Below are 12,947 nucleotides of genomic sequence, written 5' to 3' on the forward strand. Positions count from 1 at the left end.
GGAGGGCTTGCTGGTATTGCGCTGGCGGTTTGGGTAAATAGGTGGGATTTTTAATACACCCACGTCTGACTGAACAGACGCGTGTTGGGTTATACAATATATTATTTTATTCAACACTTTACGAACGCTCAAAGCCAATCCCGGGGTGTGTTTAATTGACCTTATGTTCTTACAAGAACCATCTAAACTCTTCGACTTTAGGACCATCTCTCAGCTGCAAGGTTGATACATCCTTCGCGGTGAGATCCACACCCTGGCGGCGGTTGCGACTTTTATTATCCCATAGCACTTTAATAATATGTCAGTACCGACCACTTCAGGCGAGGATTTCAGGGGTTATGACTTACTGTAAAGGCCTAGAGATCCCGCAACAAGGCATCCAGTAGCACCAAAAGACGCGGTGGTGATTAGAGCAGGCAAGTACTTAGGCGCATCTTTCTCCTGGAAGACGTTACTGGATACTAGCCCCATTAGATTCGCCAGGGGGACTCCAACCGAGGTCAACGTCAGACGCTCACCCTCGTGGGCCACATTGTTATTATACCACTAGCAAGAAGGTTAGATACTTGAGAGTCGGAGCGCAACATTCAAGCCGGGCCCGGCTAGATTTGCTCGATGGATCACTACGTATGACCTCGCGAGGGATGACTTACAGTGCTTAACAGTACGGATGGCGCCGAGGTTCCCCAGCACATCATGAATGTCGCGAAATAGGCCACTCGTATCTGCGCATGGACGTCTGTTATCGAAGCGTATATAATAAACCCGATAAACGTAAAGGCGAAGCCGAGGCATACAAAGGGAAATCGGATCCGCAAGCCATCAGATGTAAAAGCTAACACTAGTAACATAACCGCGCCCTATAAGCACATTAGAAAAGATGCATATATTAAACAGAAATCTTAGACGACTCGTTCTTACTGTGACATTAGGCGCAACGGTATATAGGTTAATCGTAACTGTATCGCTGACCAATCTCTGGACGATCTGAGGCAAGAATAGAGACACTGCTTGCAGAGGTACACCGAGACATATCTCAATGATTAGGAAGCCGTAAGTCGTCAGCCTCTTGAATATTCTTAGAGACTCCCTCAGGACGAACTTCTCATTAACGATAGAAGAACTGTCGATCTGTATGCGGCGGTACGCCATCACCTTCTGCTCCTCGTTCAAAAACCGGGCCTCGGCGGCAGAACGGGGCAAATAGAAGAAAGCAAATATCGCAAAGCACACCGTAATACTACCCTCGACGATGAAAAGCCACCGCCAGGGGTGATCTACCAGCGTTGACTTGATCTGGAAGACACCGAAAGCAAGCAACCCGCTAAAAGCATTGGCAATATTAGACGCAGCATAGAAGATAGCAAGACGACTCGCAAGTTCACCGCGCCGGTAGAAAGTCGTCAGGTAGTAGATGACAAGCGGGAAGAATGCCGACTCAGACATGCCCAGGAACCATCGCAGAGCAAACACGCCGCCAAAGTTTTTCGCCGCCGCGGTGAGGAGCGTGAGCGTGCCGAAGCAAAACATTAAAATGGGGAGGACGCGGGCCGGGCCGTATTTTTTGCCTAGCATGGCTACCGGTGGCGCAAATAGGACGTAGGGGACGAAGAATATCCCGACGATCTGGTTGTACTGCCCCGGTTTGAAGTTTAGGTCTGCGATTGGGATGGGTAAGTAAGATATTTGGAGGATATGGGCGATAGAGGTGAGCCAGGTTGCTTTGCTTACCTTTCGATAACCCGGCGGTCTGCGCATTTCCCAGGTTGCCTTTATCGAGGGCATTGAATAAATACTGAGAGGCGGATTGTTAACATGTATACGATAATTTTTGCTGGCACGAGGATAGGAAGGTTGTTTTCTATGAAGCTAGAATAAGAGGAAGCTAGAATAAGAGGTTTGCGCCGGTTGCATCCAACAACTTACCATTATAGCTAGAACCGGTAGCAAACGGAGATCAAATTTGCGACATAGTGCCCTTTCGGCGATAGGATCAATAATGTCCGTCGTCGTCTCAGAGACGACAACATGGCTTTCGACATCGTTGCTGTTCCCGTCACTTGAGACGGGATCCTTTTTTATCCCAGCCGAGTCTGACTTTACGAGGCCGACGAACTTATCATCTGCCATGGTGAAGCGGTGCTGCAGCTACAACTATAGACCTGTAGAGCGGCGGGTTCGAAGAAGACGGGCTCTGGAATGTAGATGTATCACAAACAGGGACAGGGGGAAGTTTTCAGAGTTGGGTTTAGACGGGTCATAGTTATTACAGAACAAAGATTATCTATCATCCTTCGCATGATAGGTAACCATCCACTCCGTTCATCTTGGCTCGGCTCTAATGACGAGCCTCGTCTGCATTGCAAGGTAACACTAACCGTCGTTATCTAAACTCTGGGGGAGATAAACGAGATAAAATGAGATATAGATACTCCAACCCAATCAAAGTCACAGAGCAGATCCTACCATGATAAGGCGCTGAGAACCCATATCCCTGTCCTGACTAATACGAAGTTTAGCAGGCTTAATAAGATATTGTTAGGCAATGAGGTACCTGGTAATAGAAAAGGGTGACCAGTGTAAAAAGAAATATATATAAAAGTAAAAAAGTAAAAAAGATCGACTGTTTTCCCAGACATGTATGCAAAGCTTGTTTACGGGCTGCGTACCTATATGATATGTCGAACCGATATATTAGGTAGTTCGAGATAGCCCCAACAGAGAAGCCTTACCTCATTTAATATAATAATACATGCATAGGTCATGGGGGGTATCCTAGGGTTCGGTGGGGGGTTTTCGGTATAAGATATCCATTACTCCATGAAAGCCTATCCTCGAATATCGGGTTTTCTTCTTCTTTACAGTGTAACTACCTACTTAGATACATAGGTATACATCTAGGAGCAAACTCTGAATACAACCTAGTCATGTGCCAGGTACTGTTTTGTTTGGCTGCATACACACCTCCTGCATGTAGCTGCACACATCTAGGTTAAATATGTACCTCATACAGCAAGTCCTAATGTCCGAAGAACGCCGATATGGGGTACAGGTGGTGAAGCAACCCTTCCCCTCTCGACTCGCATTGAATATTTAGGTAAACTTCCGTTGGGATTGCTTGAACCACATTTTACGCCTGGGAAGTTCCAAGCGACACGAACCGAAACCACTGACCTGCAGGAAAATACCTCGGTAAACAGCCTATATCAATAATAGTCTTTCGAACGAACAAGGTATACGCCATGGCCGAAAAGACTCCCGTCCTTACCGATAAAGCACCAAAGCCCTTGGCTGGCATTTACAGCCAGGCCATCAAGGCCAACGGATTTGTCTTCGTCTCCGGAGCTGTTCCTATGGACGCCGCGACGGGAAAAATAGTTGACGGCGATATTCAAGTCCACACTGTAAGTTAGAGCACTGAGCTTGTCCCCTGTGAAACTGCTAATGGAGTTTCATTTATATAGCACCAATGTATCAAGAACCTTGGTGCCATCCTTGAAGCTTCCGGCTCCGACCTCAACAAGGTCGTAAAAGTCAACGTCTTCCTTTCTGATATGGACAACTTCGCGGCCATGAACGAGATATATAGTCAGTATTGGGGTGAAGTGAAGCCTTGTAGAACGTAAGTGGCTATCCATCAGATCACACCTGAAGAGAGCTTTTTTTTTATGGTAGCTAATCGCTCCTAGATGTGTTGCCGTTAAGACGCTGCCACTCAATGTGGACGTCGAGATTGAGTGCACCGCAACTTACTGAGCAGGGCCTCTTACCATAGTAAAATAATCGAGTACTAGGTAAACATTGTATGTACCTACCTATGTATCACGATGTCGCTTAAATGGGAGAGGGTAAAAACAGTCATGTATGTCTTAGTTTCATTACAAGACTTTCTCAACACCTAGGAATATCAATCAGTGACACTTACAAGTATCATTCTACCTATTGTTCTTATTATTTCTATTATTCCTATGACTAAATATCACCTGGTCTTATGATGAAATTTTGAAGAATTATACTATATTATGGATTAAATAGTTGTATAAGATCGAATGGTAGTAGATGCTTTATCTTTAATATCATGACTCTCCCATCATAGTAGATGTAAAACAAGTTTAGCTTTGAACAGACCTAGCCCAAACCATACGGACTCAGAATTGATAGTCTAACATTTTGAGTTACTACCTAATGTATTGATACACCAGTGAATCTAGGTGCTTCTTAACAAGACAATCGTGAGACATAGCGCATCGCTTATTTATTTAGGCACGGAGTCCGGTTCCGGGTACATTGTTTCCCTAAGCGCATCGCAGAAGTATGTGATAGCTTCCCTTCCGGCGTCCAGGACACCATCCATAGCAATAAAGGGGTGTGGCTGGCCAGCCATGGTATGAACATCAGCCCTTACGCCCGCATTGCGCAGTTTATCTCCAAACTGCCGCCCTTCATCCCTCAACACATCCAGTTCTCCAACAACGATAACAGCAGGTGGAAGTTTCGACCAGTCCTCTTCCCACAATAACGGACTCGCTTCGGGGTGAGACCAGTCTGACCGGTTAGGCAGGTAGTGTTCTCGGTACCAGAGCATCTTGGGAGCAGGAAGGGCCGGGGTATGCTGGTTTTCCCTCCACGATGCGTTGTTGTGTATGTCCGCCGTGTTGTCCGTCACCGGGACCGAAAGTAATTGTAAGGAGAACTTGAAACTGCCTAAGTTGGCGGCGCGTTGGCACATGATCGCAGCTAAGTTTCCGCCCGCGGAAGAGCCTCCGGTAGCAAGCTTGGTAGTATTTAGTTGCAAAGCTTCTTTCCCTTGACCTACAGTCCACAGCACACTTTCCCAACAGTCGTCCACTGCAGCAGGAAAGGGGTCCTCGGGGGCAAGTCTTAGGACGGAATATTAGCATTTCCTCTTTCAAGTTGTTACAAGACAAAAGGTGTACCAACCTGTAGTCTACGGCGATAACGACACACTTGCCGCGGGAGCAGAGATTTGTTGCGATTACGTTTTCTGTGTCGATAGTTCCTAAAACCCAACCGCCGCCGTGAAAATAAATACAAACAGGCCATCCCTCGGCGGGCTTGGATCCATTGGGTGTGAACGCTCGAATGCTGACATCTGGGCCGGTAGTCTCCTGCCGCGAGATGCTATAGTCCTTTGTCTGGGCCACGGGGACAGGGGGCCCGGCACCTGGGATTAGAGTGCCACTTGCCCGCGAAGCTTCTATGGGCTGCAAGTGAACTTGCTGGTTTTTGATTATATGTTTGTTATAGAAAGCCTCATACTGAGGGTTGATGCGGTGGACTATGGAGGAATGGAGAGGATAGGGGGGTTCGGGATGCTCTCCCTTAGTTACTCTTTGTTCAACACTCATGGTAAGTGCTTTTAAGGGGTGTGAGACGTAGTAAGAGTTGAATTGTAGATTTTATAATAATACAGCAATACTGGACGAATAGACTACAAAACTAAAGCTCTAGGAGGGAGTAATTGAGACCAGTCCACCTTATCAGCGAGTTCTCACTAGCTCTTATACTCCATCCTGCAGAGAAGCCATTGTGTACGTGTACCTAAGGGTTAGTCTTATCGGTTGCTATAAGCGCAGCCAACTCAAGATCGTCAGATTATCATGCAGCTTGATATGTTCTAAGACGCATTCTTCGACCCAGATACACAATGACATCAAAGATTCCGATACCGCCATTGGCTGAAGTAATAACCCGACTACCGCTGCCGACTTGTGACACAACCATGGGCATTCTCTTACTAGAACCGAAAAAGTTCGTCGTTAGGCAAACCTTACAGGACTAATTCCCGACTCGCTCCCTTTGCAGCTCTCAGGGTCCAACCTACATTTATTCGGTCCACCCAAAGTTGACATCATGGCCAACCGGGAGCCCATCCAGTCTTTCCCCTCTGCATAGAATGCGCATGTGTAGCTTTATCTAGGCTTTCCCCAATGCAACCTACCAGAGGGACAAATAATCCCAACTGGTCAAATCGGGGACAACGTAGGAGCTGTAGGTGGGGGTCAAGCGTCACCGCTCGCAAACTCAACTCCTATCATGAAAAGGAGGTCCACAGAATTAACTCGTACTCCGGGTCGGTGGAAATGGTGCAAACGAATAAAATTATAGGTTGTATATCGCACGTCATGAAACCCGGGAATACTGATTAGTTGCGTCGTATAGGATGTTCCGGTAGCGGCGCAGGATCGTGATATCGATAGCTTCTAGGAACGCGGTCCGGGGCCCGGGGTTGCGTATGCTTCTCATACTCCGATATATCAAGCAGGAGGAGCCGACATGCGTAAATAGCTGTCGCTATCGGAATACTGGGAAGCGTTAGACTCTTCTTGGTTAGGCCACGGGTCTATTTGGTTCACGGGAACTCCGATTGGCGTTTTTAATCACACCAATTCCTCGAAAACTTTACATATAGAAAGTGTATAGAAAGAGTGCTTCTGTGCTACGGTATTGATAGTCTATAACCTCCTTTTCACTCTCATACCAAGTAATTCATTCAGATAAATTCCGTCGTCGACCACGGTCAATTTTGGAACTACCTCTATACAAGTTGCGCCATCTGCCTCCTACAACGATAACTCTAGGTATTTCAAGCTAGCTCATACGAAACGTCAAGGTTTGAGATGAGAGAGATATAAGACGCCCTAGATAGCCATTGGTCTATGTAGCTGGGGTTTAGAGCTCGCGTCACGAGATCGAGCAAGCATAGAGGCAACTTCCTTGTTATCCGAGGAACTCTAAACCTAGCTACAGAAGGTCGTGGCTATATAAATCGGAAGAATCTATTATTATTAGATGTCTCACCTAGAGTTCTAACAACTTGCAGAGAAGCGAAGTTATTTTCATGCTTTCTGAGTCCATTTTATAACAGACAACATTTTTTATACTTTTACGAGTCCAAGCTCAGAATATGGCATAGCACCTAGAGCCTACGAATGCTACACAGGTAGCCCTACTATTATATCATAATTTCTAGAGTTAGAGGTTCGCTCGTAATCGAGTAACGTTAGGCTCACCAATGTTTGTATGGCCTGTATAAGAACCGTTATCGTTATCCCTAAGAAAAGATTACTCGCTTCTATCTACTATTGGTTATAGTCGGCTGGATAGCTTACAAAACATATGCATTGTGGGAAACTTATATATAGAAAGAGATGTAAAAGGGAACAATAAGTGATTTAAGGAGGCAGTAGTCATTCATGTAGTATAGAGCTTATCCTAACATAGGTACGTCTTTACAAAAACGTGCGATAGGATGGCACATTTATAATTGGTTATTATTTAGGGTTTAAATTGTCAATATTAATAATATTGCACATTGATATCATGTGCAAGAAAGGTTTGACTATAATGTGCGGGGATCTAAGTGTTTAATGTGGGTTGGTTTAGAAGCTCAAGTAGCTCAAGTATAGAGCTACACTTATCTACCATTCTTATGCGTCAGTCCCGCGTTTTCCCATCAAAGCCCGCTCGGTTTACACAGCGACTACAAAGCAAAGAAAATGGAAAGAATTAATATAACTGAACAACTAATAGCAGTAAATTTGATTTAAATTTAACATGTATGTTGTATTTCATTAATTACCTTTTATCTACTAGATTTTATGGTGGTATGAAATAGGTGAAGTTTGGTGGGGGAATAGGGGACTGACGCATAAGACTGAGAACTGATTGTATCTAACCTAGGTACACCAGGAGATCTCTTTTATAGTTGCTTGGCTAATTAAATAATCTAAGTCTTTGCAGCAACGGGACTTGGATTTGTAATACTTTTTCTACCTTAGGTATGTTAGGTTGCATGATTTCATGAATCGAGTCTTTAATATTGAGCAAAGTGGTAAACATCAATAACCCTACTCATTACGTCTTCTTAGCTGACCTAAACTGAGCCAAGCACTAACTTGACAGCTTTACGTAATATCCAAGTTTGAGTAATAAGGTAGTTATGATTTATAAAGGAATAGTAATAAAGCCGAGCGGTATATTAAACTATATCAACTATTCCTCTCTAATCGTAGTTCTCTACAGAGTGGATAGCCATGTGTTTCATGGTGCTGGGTTAGAAAATGTACTAGGGAACAAACAGGACTACCCAAGCTGGGGGCGGTGAAGCTTTAGTTACATAGTGCTATGGCTCTATATCCAATGCTACTATTGTGTTGTTGGCAGGACCACAATTATAAAGTAGAGTTTCTCATTACTCGCTTTTCTCAAAATGCAAACAATAATAGACTATTCGAATTGGTAGTAAACAAAACAGCGTTGCATAAATATAGGGCACAATTTGTCTAACGAACGTATCATAAGAGTGTATCGTAGGCTACGTCACTTGTACATAGTGGCGCTAAGGTAAGGTTGTTTTGGTGGGCTGTGCGGGGCAAGGTGGTCTACCTCCCGTTGCTATGTCATCGGCGCCTGACGCTTTCAGCTGATTGAACCATTTTGCTCATTGTTTACAGTACCTAATGTACAATACAATTAAGTATGTACAATTAAGTACAATGCATGGGTACCTATAGGTAGCTACATGTATGCAGCTAATACGTGAGTTAAAGGTCTCCCCACATCATATAAGCCCCTTGTTCCTTGTCGAACGGTAGATCCAAACTCTTGTTGTCTTCATCAAACCCATTGTTTTAAGCTCGCAAGGTCGACAGCTTGGAACAAGCTTGAAATACCTTACCTACCTGCCTACCTACCTACCTACTCTATATCCTACAGAAAACAATAACAATTTCACTACACGTCTATAAGTTGCAAGCAGTAAAATAGACAGCATGGCCGACGAAAACAAGGAGCAGATTTCAATCGACGAGACCCCCATTTCCCCTATCCGCCCGAATGGTGAGAGGAGAAACTCTCTCGAACAACATCTGAAGCAGCGTCCTGACCGCTCCGAACTTATTGAGAGTATGATTGATTCCCTTATTCTTCATAGATTACCTTGTGTTGAAGCCACTATTGCGCATACACATCTTGTATAAAGCTGACATGGCCTTCTCTTCAATAGGGAACATCTTACCTGCTTCGAATGTCGCACCCGGCCTTCAGGAAAAGCAGAGGGAGGTGAGTATTCATATCCGCCCCTCTCACCTTTCAAGATGTTCAAAGAATTAAAGATGACTAACTACGAGTCCAAAATGTAGCTCGCAAGACACATGCGCGCCGACTCGCTCAACGACAAGATCTCCCACCGACCCCCTCCTGAGAAACTGATCAAGGATGGCGTACTTCACGAAGATCCCCGATCGCCCGAGGAGAAATACCAAGATGCCATCGAGGAGGAATATGCCAAACGCGAGGGAGGTGCTTAAACGAATGAAACGGGTTTGCTGGCTGTGATACTTCTGGATTGCTATGATGATTTGACAAATGCTATCGGTTGATATCGAGTACTATATAGGTGGAAGCTTGCTGTGAATCCATGTGAAATCTAATAAAATCTAATCATAAACATATTATGCGGAACAGGAATAGTTGTTGTTCTATTTAAGCTACCTACCTAACTACCTGATTGACTACCTGATCTTAAAGGGTATGGGCTGATCATGGTTCATGGCATCATCTTATGTACATACTCGTCTTGCAGCCGAGACTTTGCCACAAGAGTCACGAGTATAATAGGCTACTTTGTACGTAAAATAACACAGGGACAGCTCCCAACATACGCGGCCACGTCGTAATAATGTATTCGACAAAGTGGATTAGACCCAACTCCAACTCCAAGACCAGGAATAAGACAACACCGCATCCCCACTTCCCCGACTTCCTTTCCCAGGACGCCGCAATTCCACCATTAAGAAAGGAGGATTCCGGTCCCGGTTGATGGGCCAATGTAACACTCGGTCCTCAAGCAGCCGAACGCTCCATGCTAGCGCTGGGGGATATTTCCCGCATCACGAACTGGCTTCGTTGTGCCCGGATCTTGGGAACGGGAATGAATTCTGATAGGCACGCATACATATTGCGAGTAGCCGGGTTACCGTTACCCCGGATCGTCGTATGTGCCGGAACTGTACGAGATGCAGGTCCAAGGTGCCTCTCCGCACGCCATAGCATCCTCGGTATTGTTGGGGGGTGAGGGGGGTGGGGGGTGTTCTACTGCGTATATAAAGGTCAATACGTGATGAGATTTGAAGTGACGCTTAGAATAAGAGGTGATCTTGGATAGTGCGCTGTACCATCCTCGTTCTTCGCTGACACGATGCATCTGAAGCTGTCCGTGTTGGCTAGCACCTTTGCGTGCGCGGCCTCTTTAGCTGCCGCTGTTGATATATCCGTAAAGTCGACTGGTGGTAATGCCACCAGTGGTCATCAATATGGCTTCCTACATGAGGTAAGTCATATACATACCAACTGACTCTTCAAGTAAGCAATATAATACTCAACATACTCAACTAGGACATCAATAATTCGGGCGACGGCGGTCTCTACGCCGAGCTAATCCGCAACCGAGCCTTCCAGATCAGTGATCGCTACCCAGCTTCACTCGACGGATGGCATTCCGTGAATGGCGCCAAGCTATCGTTGAAAAACCTCAGCACGCCGCTATCCGACGTTTTGGTTACTTCCCTGAACGTTGCAGCTCCCAAGGGACAAGGTCAGGTAGGCTTTCTAAATGACGGGTACTGGGGTATGGACGTCAAGGCTCGCAGGAAATACAGCGGTTCGTTCTGGGTCAAGGGCACGTATTCCGGCCAATTTACTGCCTGTCTGCGGTCGAATATCACAGGCCAGACTTTTGGGAGCGTGAAAGTCAAGTCGCAATCTACCGCTGATCAGTGGACGGAACATGCCTTCGAGTTGACTCCTTCGCAAGATGCACCAAATTCTAACAATTCGTTTGCCGTCACGTTTGATGCCTCGGTAAGTTGCTCATAGAGCTGATGAAGTACCTAAGGTATAGCTGGTCTAATAAGACGTCTCACAGGGCGCAGAGGCAGGGTCGCTTGACTTCAATCTCATCAGTCTCTTCCCTCCTACATTCAAAGGACGGAAAAATGGGATGCGTCTCGACATCGCAGAGGCGTTGGAACAATTTCACCCTACCCTCTTTCGTATTCCGGGTGGCAATAGTGAGTCGTTTTTATTCGTGTGGTTCCTCGATCCTATAGCCTTAATAACTAATAGACTATGCTTGTGCCCTACAGTGCTTGAAGGCTTGACAAACAAGACATGGTGGGACTGGAAGAACACTCTCGGCCCCCTGAAGAACCGACCCGGCTTCACGGGTGTATGGGGATACCAACAAACCAACGGCTTAGGGTTACTTGAATACCTAGAGTTTGCAGAGGACTTGGGAATGGAGATTGGTAGGTTTTCATTCCTACCCTTATACCTCGAAATAGGCAATATCTAACTTAATGATGATAGTCCTCGGCGTCTACGACGGCCTCTCTCTCAACGGGGACGTCACACCACAAGAGGACCTACAATACTTTATCGACGACGCCCTCAACGAAATCGAATTTGTCCGCGGACCCGCCGACTCCAAATGGGGCTCCGTCCGCGCTCAGCTAGGGCACCCGGAGCCCTGGAAGCTGGAATATGTGGAAATCGGCAACGAAGACTGGCTTTCCGGAGGCTGGGACACGTTCAAGGAGTACCGATTCCCGTTATTCCTCGAGGCCATTAACAAGGCGTACCCGGATATCCAAGTTATATCCTCGGGCTCGGTCTACGACGGATACGATATCCCGGCACCAGCAGGTGGCGACTACCACGTGTATTCCGTGCCAGACATACTTGTTTCTGAGTTTTCAAAGTTCGATAATGTGAAACAACCGCATATCATTGGCGAGATGGCAGCAGTCCATCCGAATGGTGGTTCTGGCTGGAATGGGCCGCAACGACAGTTTCCCTGGTAAGTATAATTCTATTGCATTCGCTAAAATCTTTTTATAATCCTTCCGGCGTCGCTTGAATATTATAACTGCGTTGGCCGTACGGTTTGGATATTTGTTAACTTGAAACCTCGTGTAGGTGGATAGGTTCCGTTGGTGAGGCCGTGTCACTCATCGGCTACGAACGCAATGCAGACAGAATCATCGGAGCGGCATTTGTAAGTTTCAATTTGATAACTTTTGTAACGTTAGAGGTCCTGAAGAGCTTGAACTAATAAGTGCTGCAGGCACCGATCCTTCGGAATAGTACGTCAAACTTGTGACTTATGTCTAATCTCAGCCCCTCCCTTTATATGAACATTGCTAATCTATATATGACAGTGAACCGCTGGCAGTGGGAAATCACGTTAATCCAGTTCACTGCTGACAAGGTTACTCGATCTACGTCTTGGCACGTATGGGAGGTAAGTTATACTATCATACCCGAATCTCTGGAATACCTGCTCATACCACTTGCGAATAGCTTATGGCGGCCCATACCCTAACAGAGACATTGCCGGCAAATTCGGAGTTTGGTCCGCTCTACTACGTGGCTGGAAAGAATAATAAGACAGGAGGACACATTTTCAAAGCAGCAGTCTATAACTCAACGGACGGTGCTGATGTCCCTGTCAAACTATCTTTCGAGGGTGTTAAACAGGGAACGACTGCCGAGTTGACTATCCTCACGGGACCGGAAGATCCATATGGTTTCAATGACCCGGCTACCGTAATCGACGTTGTGAAGACTAGCAAGCAGACAATACGATCCGACAAGACCGGTAGCTTTCAGTTTTCGTTACCCAACTTGAGCATTGCCGTCTTGGATACGAGCCCCCCGAAGTCTCGCCGCTGGAATAGAGCAACAGGCAAGGGTTGATCTTCTGAGTTATCTCGGCCATTAATATGCTAGATTATGCTAGATTATGCTAGATTATGACATACAATATAAATAATATCTGTTGGCAATTCTTGTTAAATCAAAGACAATTCTACCGTTGGTGTGATCAATAAAAGATAAAGCAACGTAATCTACGTGGTCTAAGA

The 12,947-nt window shown here is 45.8% G+C and overlaps 5 protein-coding genes across 5 annotated transcripts; 3 read left to right on the forward strand and 2 right to left on the reverse strand.

Annotated features, from left to right (window-relative positions):
- Positions 1-43: 43 nt before the first annotated feature.
- Positions 44-2,296, reverse strand: F4813DRAFT_281025 (putative MFS transporter). The gene is made up of 6 exons (XM_049240493.1): positions 1,927-2,296; positions 1,732-1,795; positions 922-1,658; positions 654-860; positions 348-546; positions 44-288 (listed from the first exon to the last, which is right to left on the reverse strand). The coding sequence occupies exons 1-6, from the start codon at positions 2,128-2,130 to the stop codon at positions 170-172; spliced, it is 1,530 nt and encodes a 509-aa protein (XP_049095063.1). The 5' UTR covers positions 2,131-2,296; the 3' UTR covers positions 44-169.
- Positions 2,297-2,814: 518 nt separating this feature from the next.
- F4813DRAFT_375827 (L-PSP endoribonuclease family protein Brt1) lies at positions 2,815-4,074 on the forward strand. Its single transcript, XM_049245054.1, has 3 exons — positions 2,815-3,404; positions 3,465-3,622; positions 3,690-4,074. Exons 1-3 carry the CDS (start codon positions 3,243-3,245, stop codon positions 3,754-3,756), a joined length of 387 nt encoding a protein of 128 aa, XP_049095064.1. The 5' UTR covers positions 2,815-3,242; the 3' UTR covers positions 3,757-4,074.
- A 31-nt stretch (positions 4,075-4,105) lies between these two features.
- On the reverse strand, positions 4,106-5,660 carry F4813DRAFT_281013 (alpha/beta hydrolase fold-domain-containing protein). The gene is made up of 2 exons (XM_049240492.1): positions 4,942-5,660; positions 4,106-4,880 (listed from the first exon to the last, which is right to left on the reverse strand). Exons 1-2 carry the CDS (start codon positions 5,367-5,369, stop codon positions 4,256-4,258), a joined length of 1,053 nt encoding a protein of 350 aa, XP_049095065.1. The 5' UTR covers positions 5,370-5,660; the 3' UTR covers positions 4,106-4,255.
- Positions 5,661-8,795: 3,135 nt separating this feature from the next.
- On the forward strand, positions 8,796-9,332 carry F4813DRAFT_394013 (RPEL repeat protein; the record flags this gene model as incomplete). Its single annotated transcript, XM_049247507.1, has 3 exons — positions 8,796-8,928; positions 9,029-9,084; positions 9,165-9,332. The coding sequence occupies 3 exons, from the start codon at positions 8,796-8,798 to the stop codon at positions 9,330-9,332; spliced, it is 357 nt and encodes a 118-aa protein (XP_049095066.1).
- Positions 9,333-10,097: 765 nt separating this feature from the next.
- On the forward strand, positions 10,098-12,869 carry F4813DRAFT_281148 (glycoside hydrolase family 51 protein). Its single transcript, XM_049240495.1, has 9 exons — positions 10,098-10,354; positions 10,420-10,884; positions 10,949-11,093; positions 11,169-11,330; positions 11,392-11,881; positions 12,001-12,079; positions 12,149-12,167; positions 12,243-12,325; positions 12,385-12,869. The coding sequence occupies exons 1-9, from the start codon at positions 10,223-10,225 to the stop codon at positions 12,778-12,780; spliced, it is 1,971 nt and encodes a 656-aa protein (XP_049095067.1). The 5' UTR covers positions 10,098-10,222; the 3' UTR covers positions 12,781-12,869.
- Positions 12,870-12,947: the final 78 nt, after the last annotated feature.

Source organism: Daldinia decipiens, assembly GCF_022478715.1.
Source record: "Daldinia decipiens strain CBS 113046 unplaced genomic scaffold F4813scaffold_53, whole genome shotgun sequence".
Lineage (NCBI taxonomy): Eukaryota > Fungi > Ascomycota > Sordariomycetes > Xylariales > Hypoxylaceae > Daldinia > Daldinia decipiens.

Bases quoted from the DNA above. Each gene is read 5' to 3' on its own strand.
- F4813DRAFT_281025 (XM_049240493.1), bottom strand. From the start codon at position 2,130: ATGGCAGATGATAAGTTCGTCGGCCTCGTAAAGTCAGACTCGGCTGGG. The intron at 1,796-1,926 runs GTAAGTTGTTGG...TCCGCCTCTCAG, and splicing joins TACCGGTTCTAGCTATAATG to TATTTATTCAATGCCCTCGA. The intron at 861-921 runs GTAAGAACGAGT...ATGTGCTTATAG, and splicing joins CCGTTGCGCCTAATGTCACA to GGCGCGGTTATGTTACTAGT.
- F4813DRAFT_375827 (XM_049245054.1), top strand. From the start codon at position 3,243: ATGGCCGAAAAGACTCCCGTCCTTACCGATAAAGCACCAAAGCCCTTG. The intron at 3,405-3,464 runs GTAAGTTAGAGC...TCATTTATATAG, and splicing joins GCGATATTCAAGTCCACACT to CACCAATGTATCAAGAACCT. The intron at 3,623-3,689 runs GTAAGTGGCTAT...AATCGCTCCTAG, and splicing joins GAAGTGAAGCCTTGTAGAAC to ATGTGTTGCCGTTAAGACGC.
- F4813DRAFT_281013 (XM_049240492.1), bottom strand. From the start codon at position 5,369: ATGAGTGTTGAACAAAGAGTAACTAAGGGAGAGCATCCCGAACCCCCC. The intron at 4,881-4,941 runs GTTGGTACACCT...TTCCGTCCTAAG, and splicing joins GTTATCGCCGTAGACTACAG to ACTTGCCCCCGAGGACCCCT.
- F4813DRAFT_281148 (XM_049240495.1), top strand. From the start codon at position 10,223: ATGCATCTGAAGCTGTCCGTGTTGGCTAGCACCTTTGCGTGCGCGGCC. The intron at 11,094-11,168 runs GTGAGTCGTTTT...TGTGCCCTACAG, and splicing joins TCGTATTCCGGGTGGCAATA to TGCTTGAAGGCTTGACAAAC. The intron at 11,331-11,391 runs GTAGGTTTTCAT...TAATGATGATAG, and splicing joins GGACTTGGGAATGGAGATTG to TCCTCGGCGTCTACGACGGC.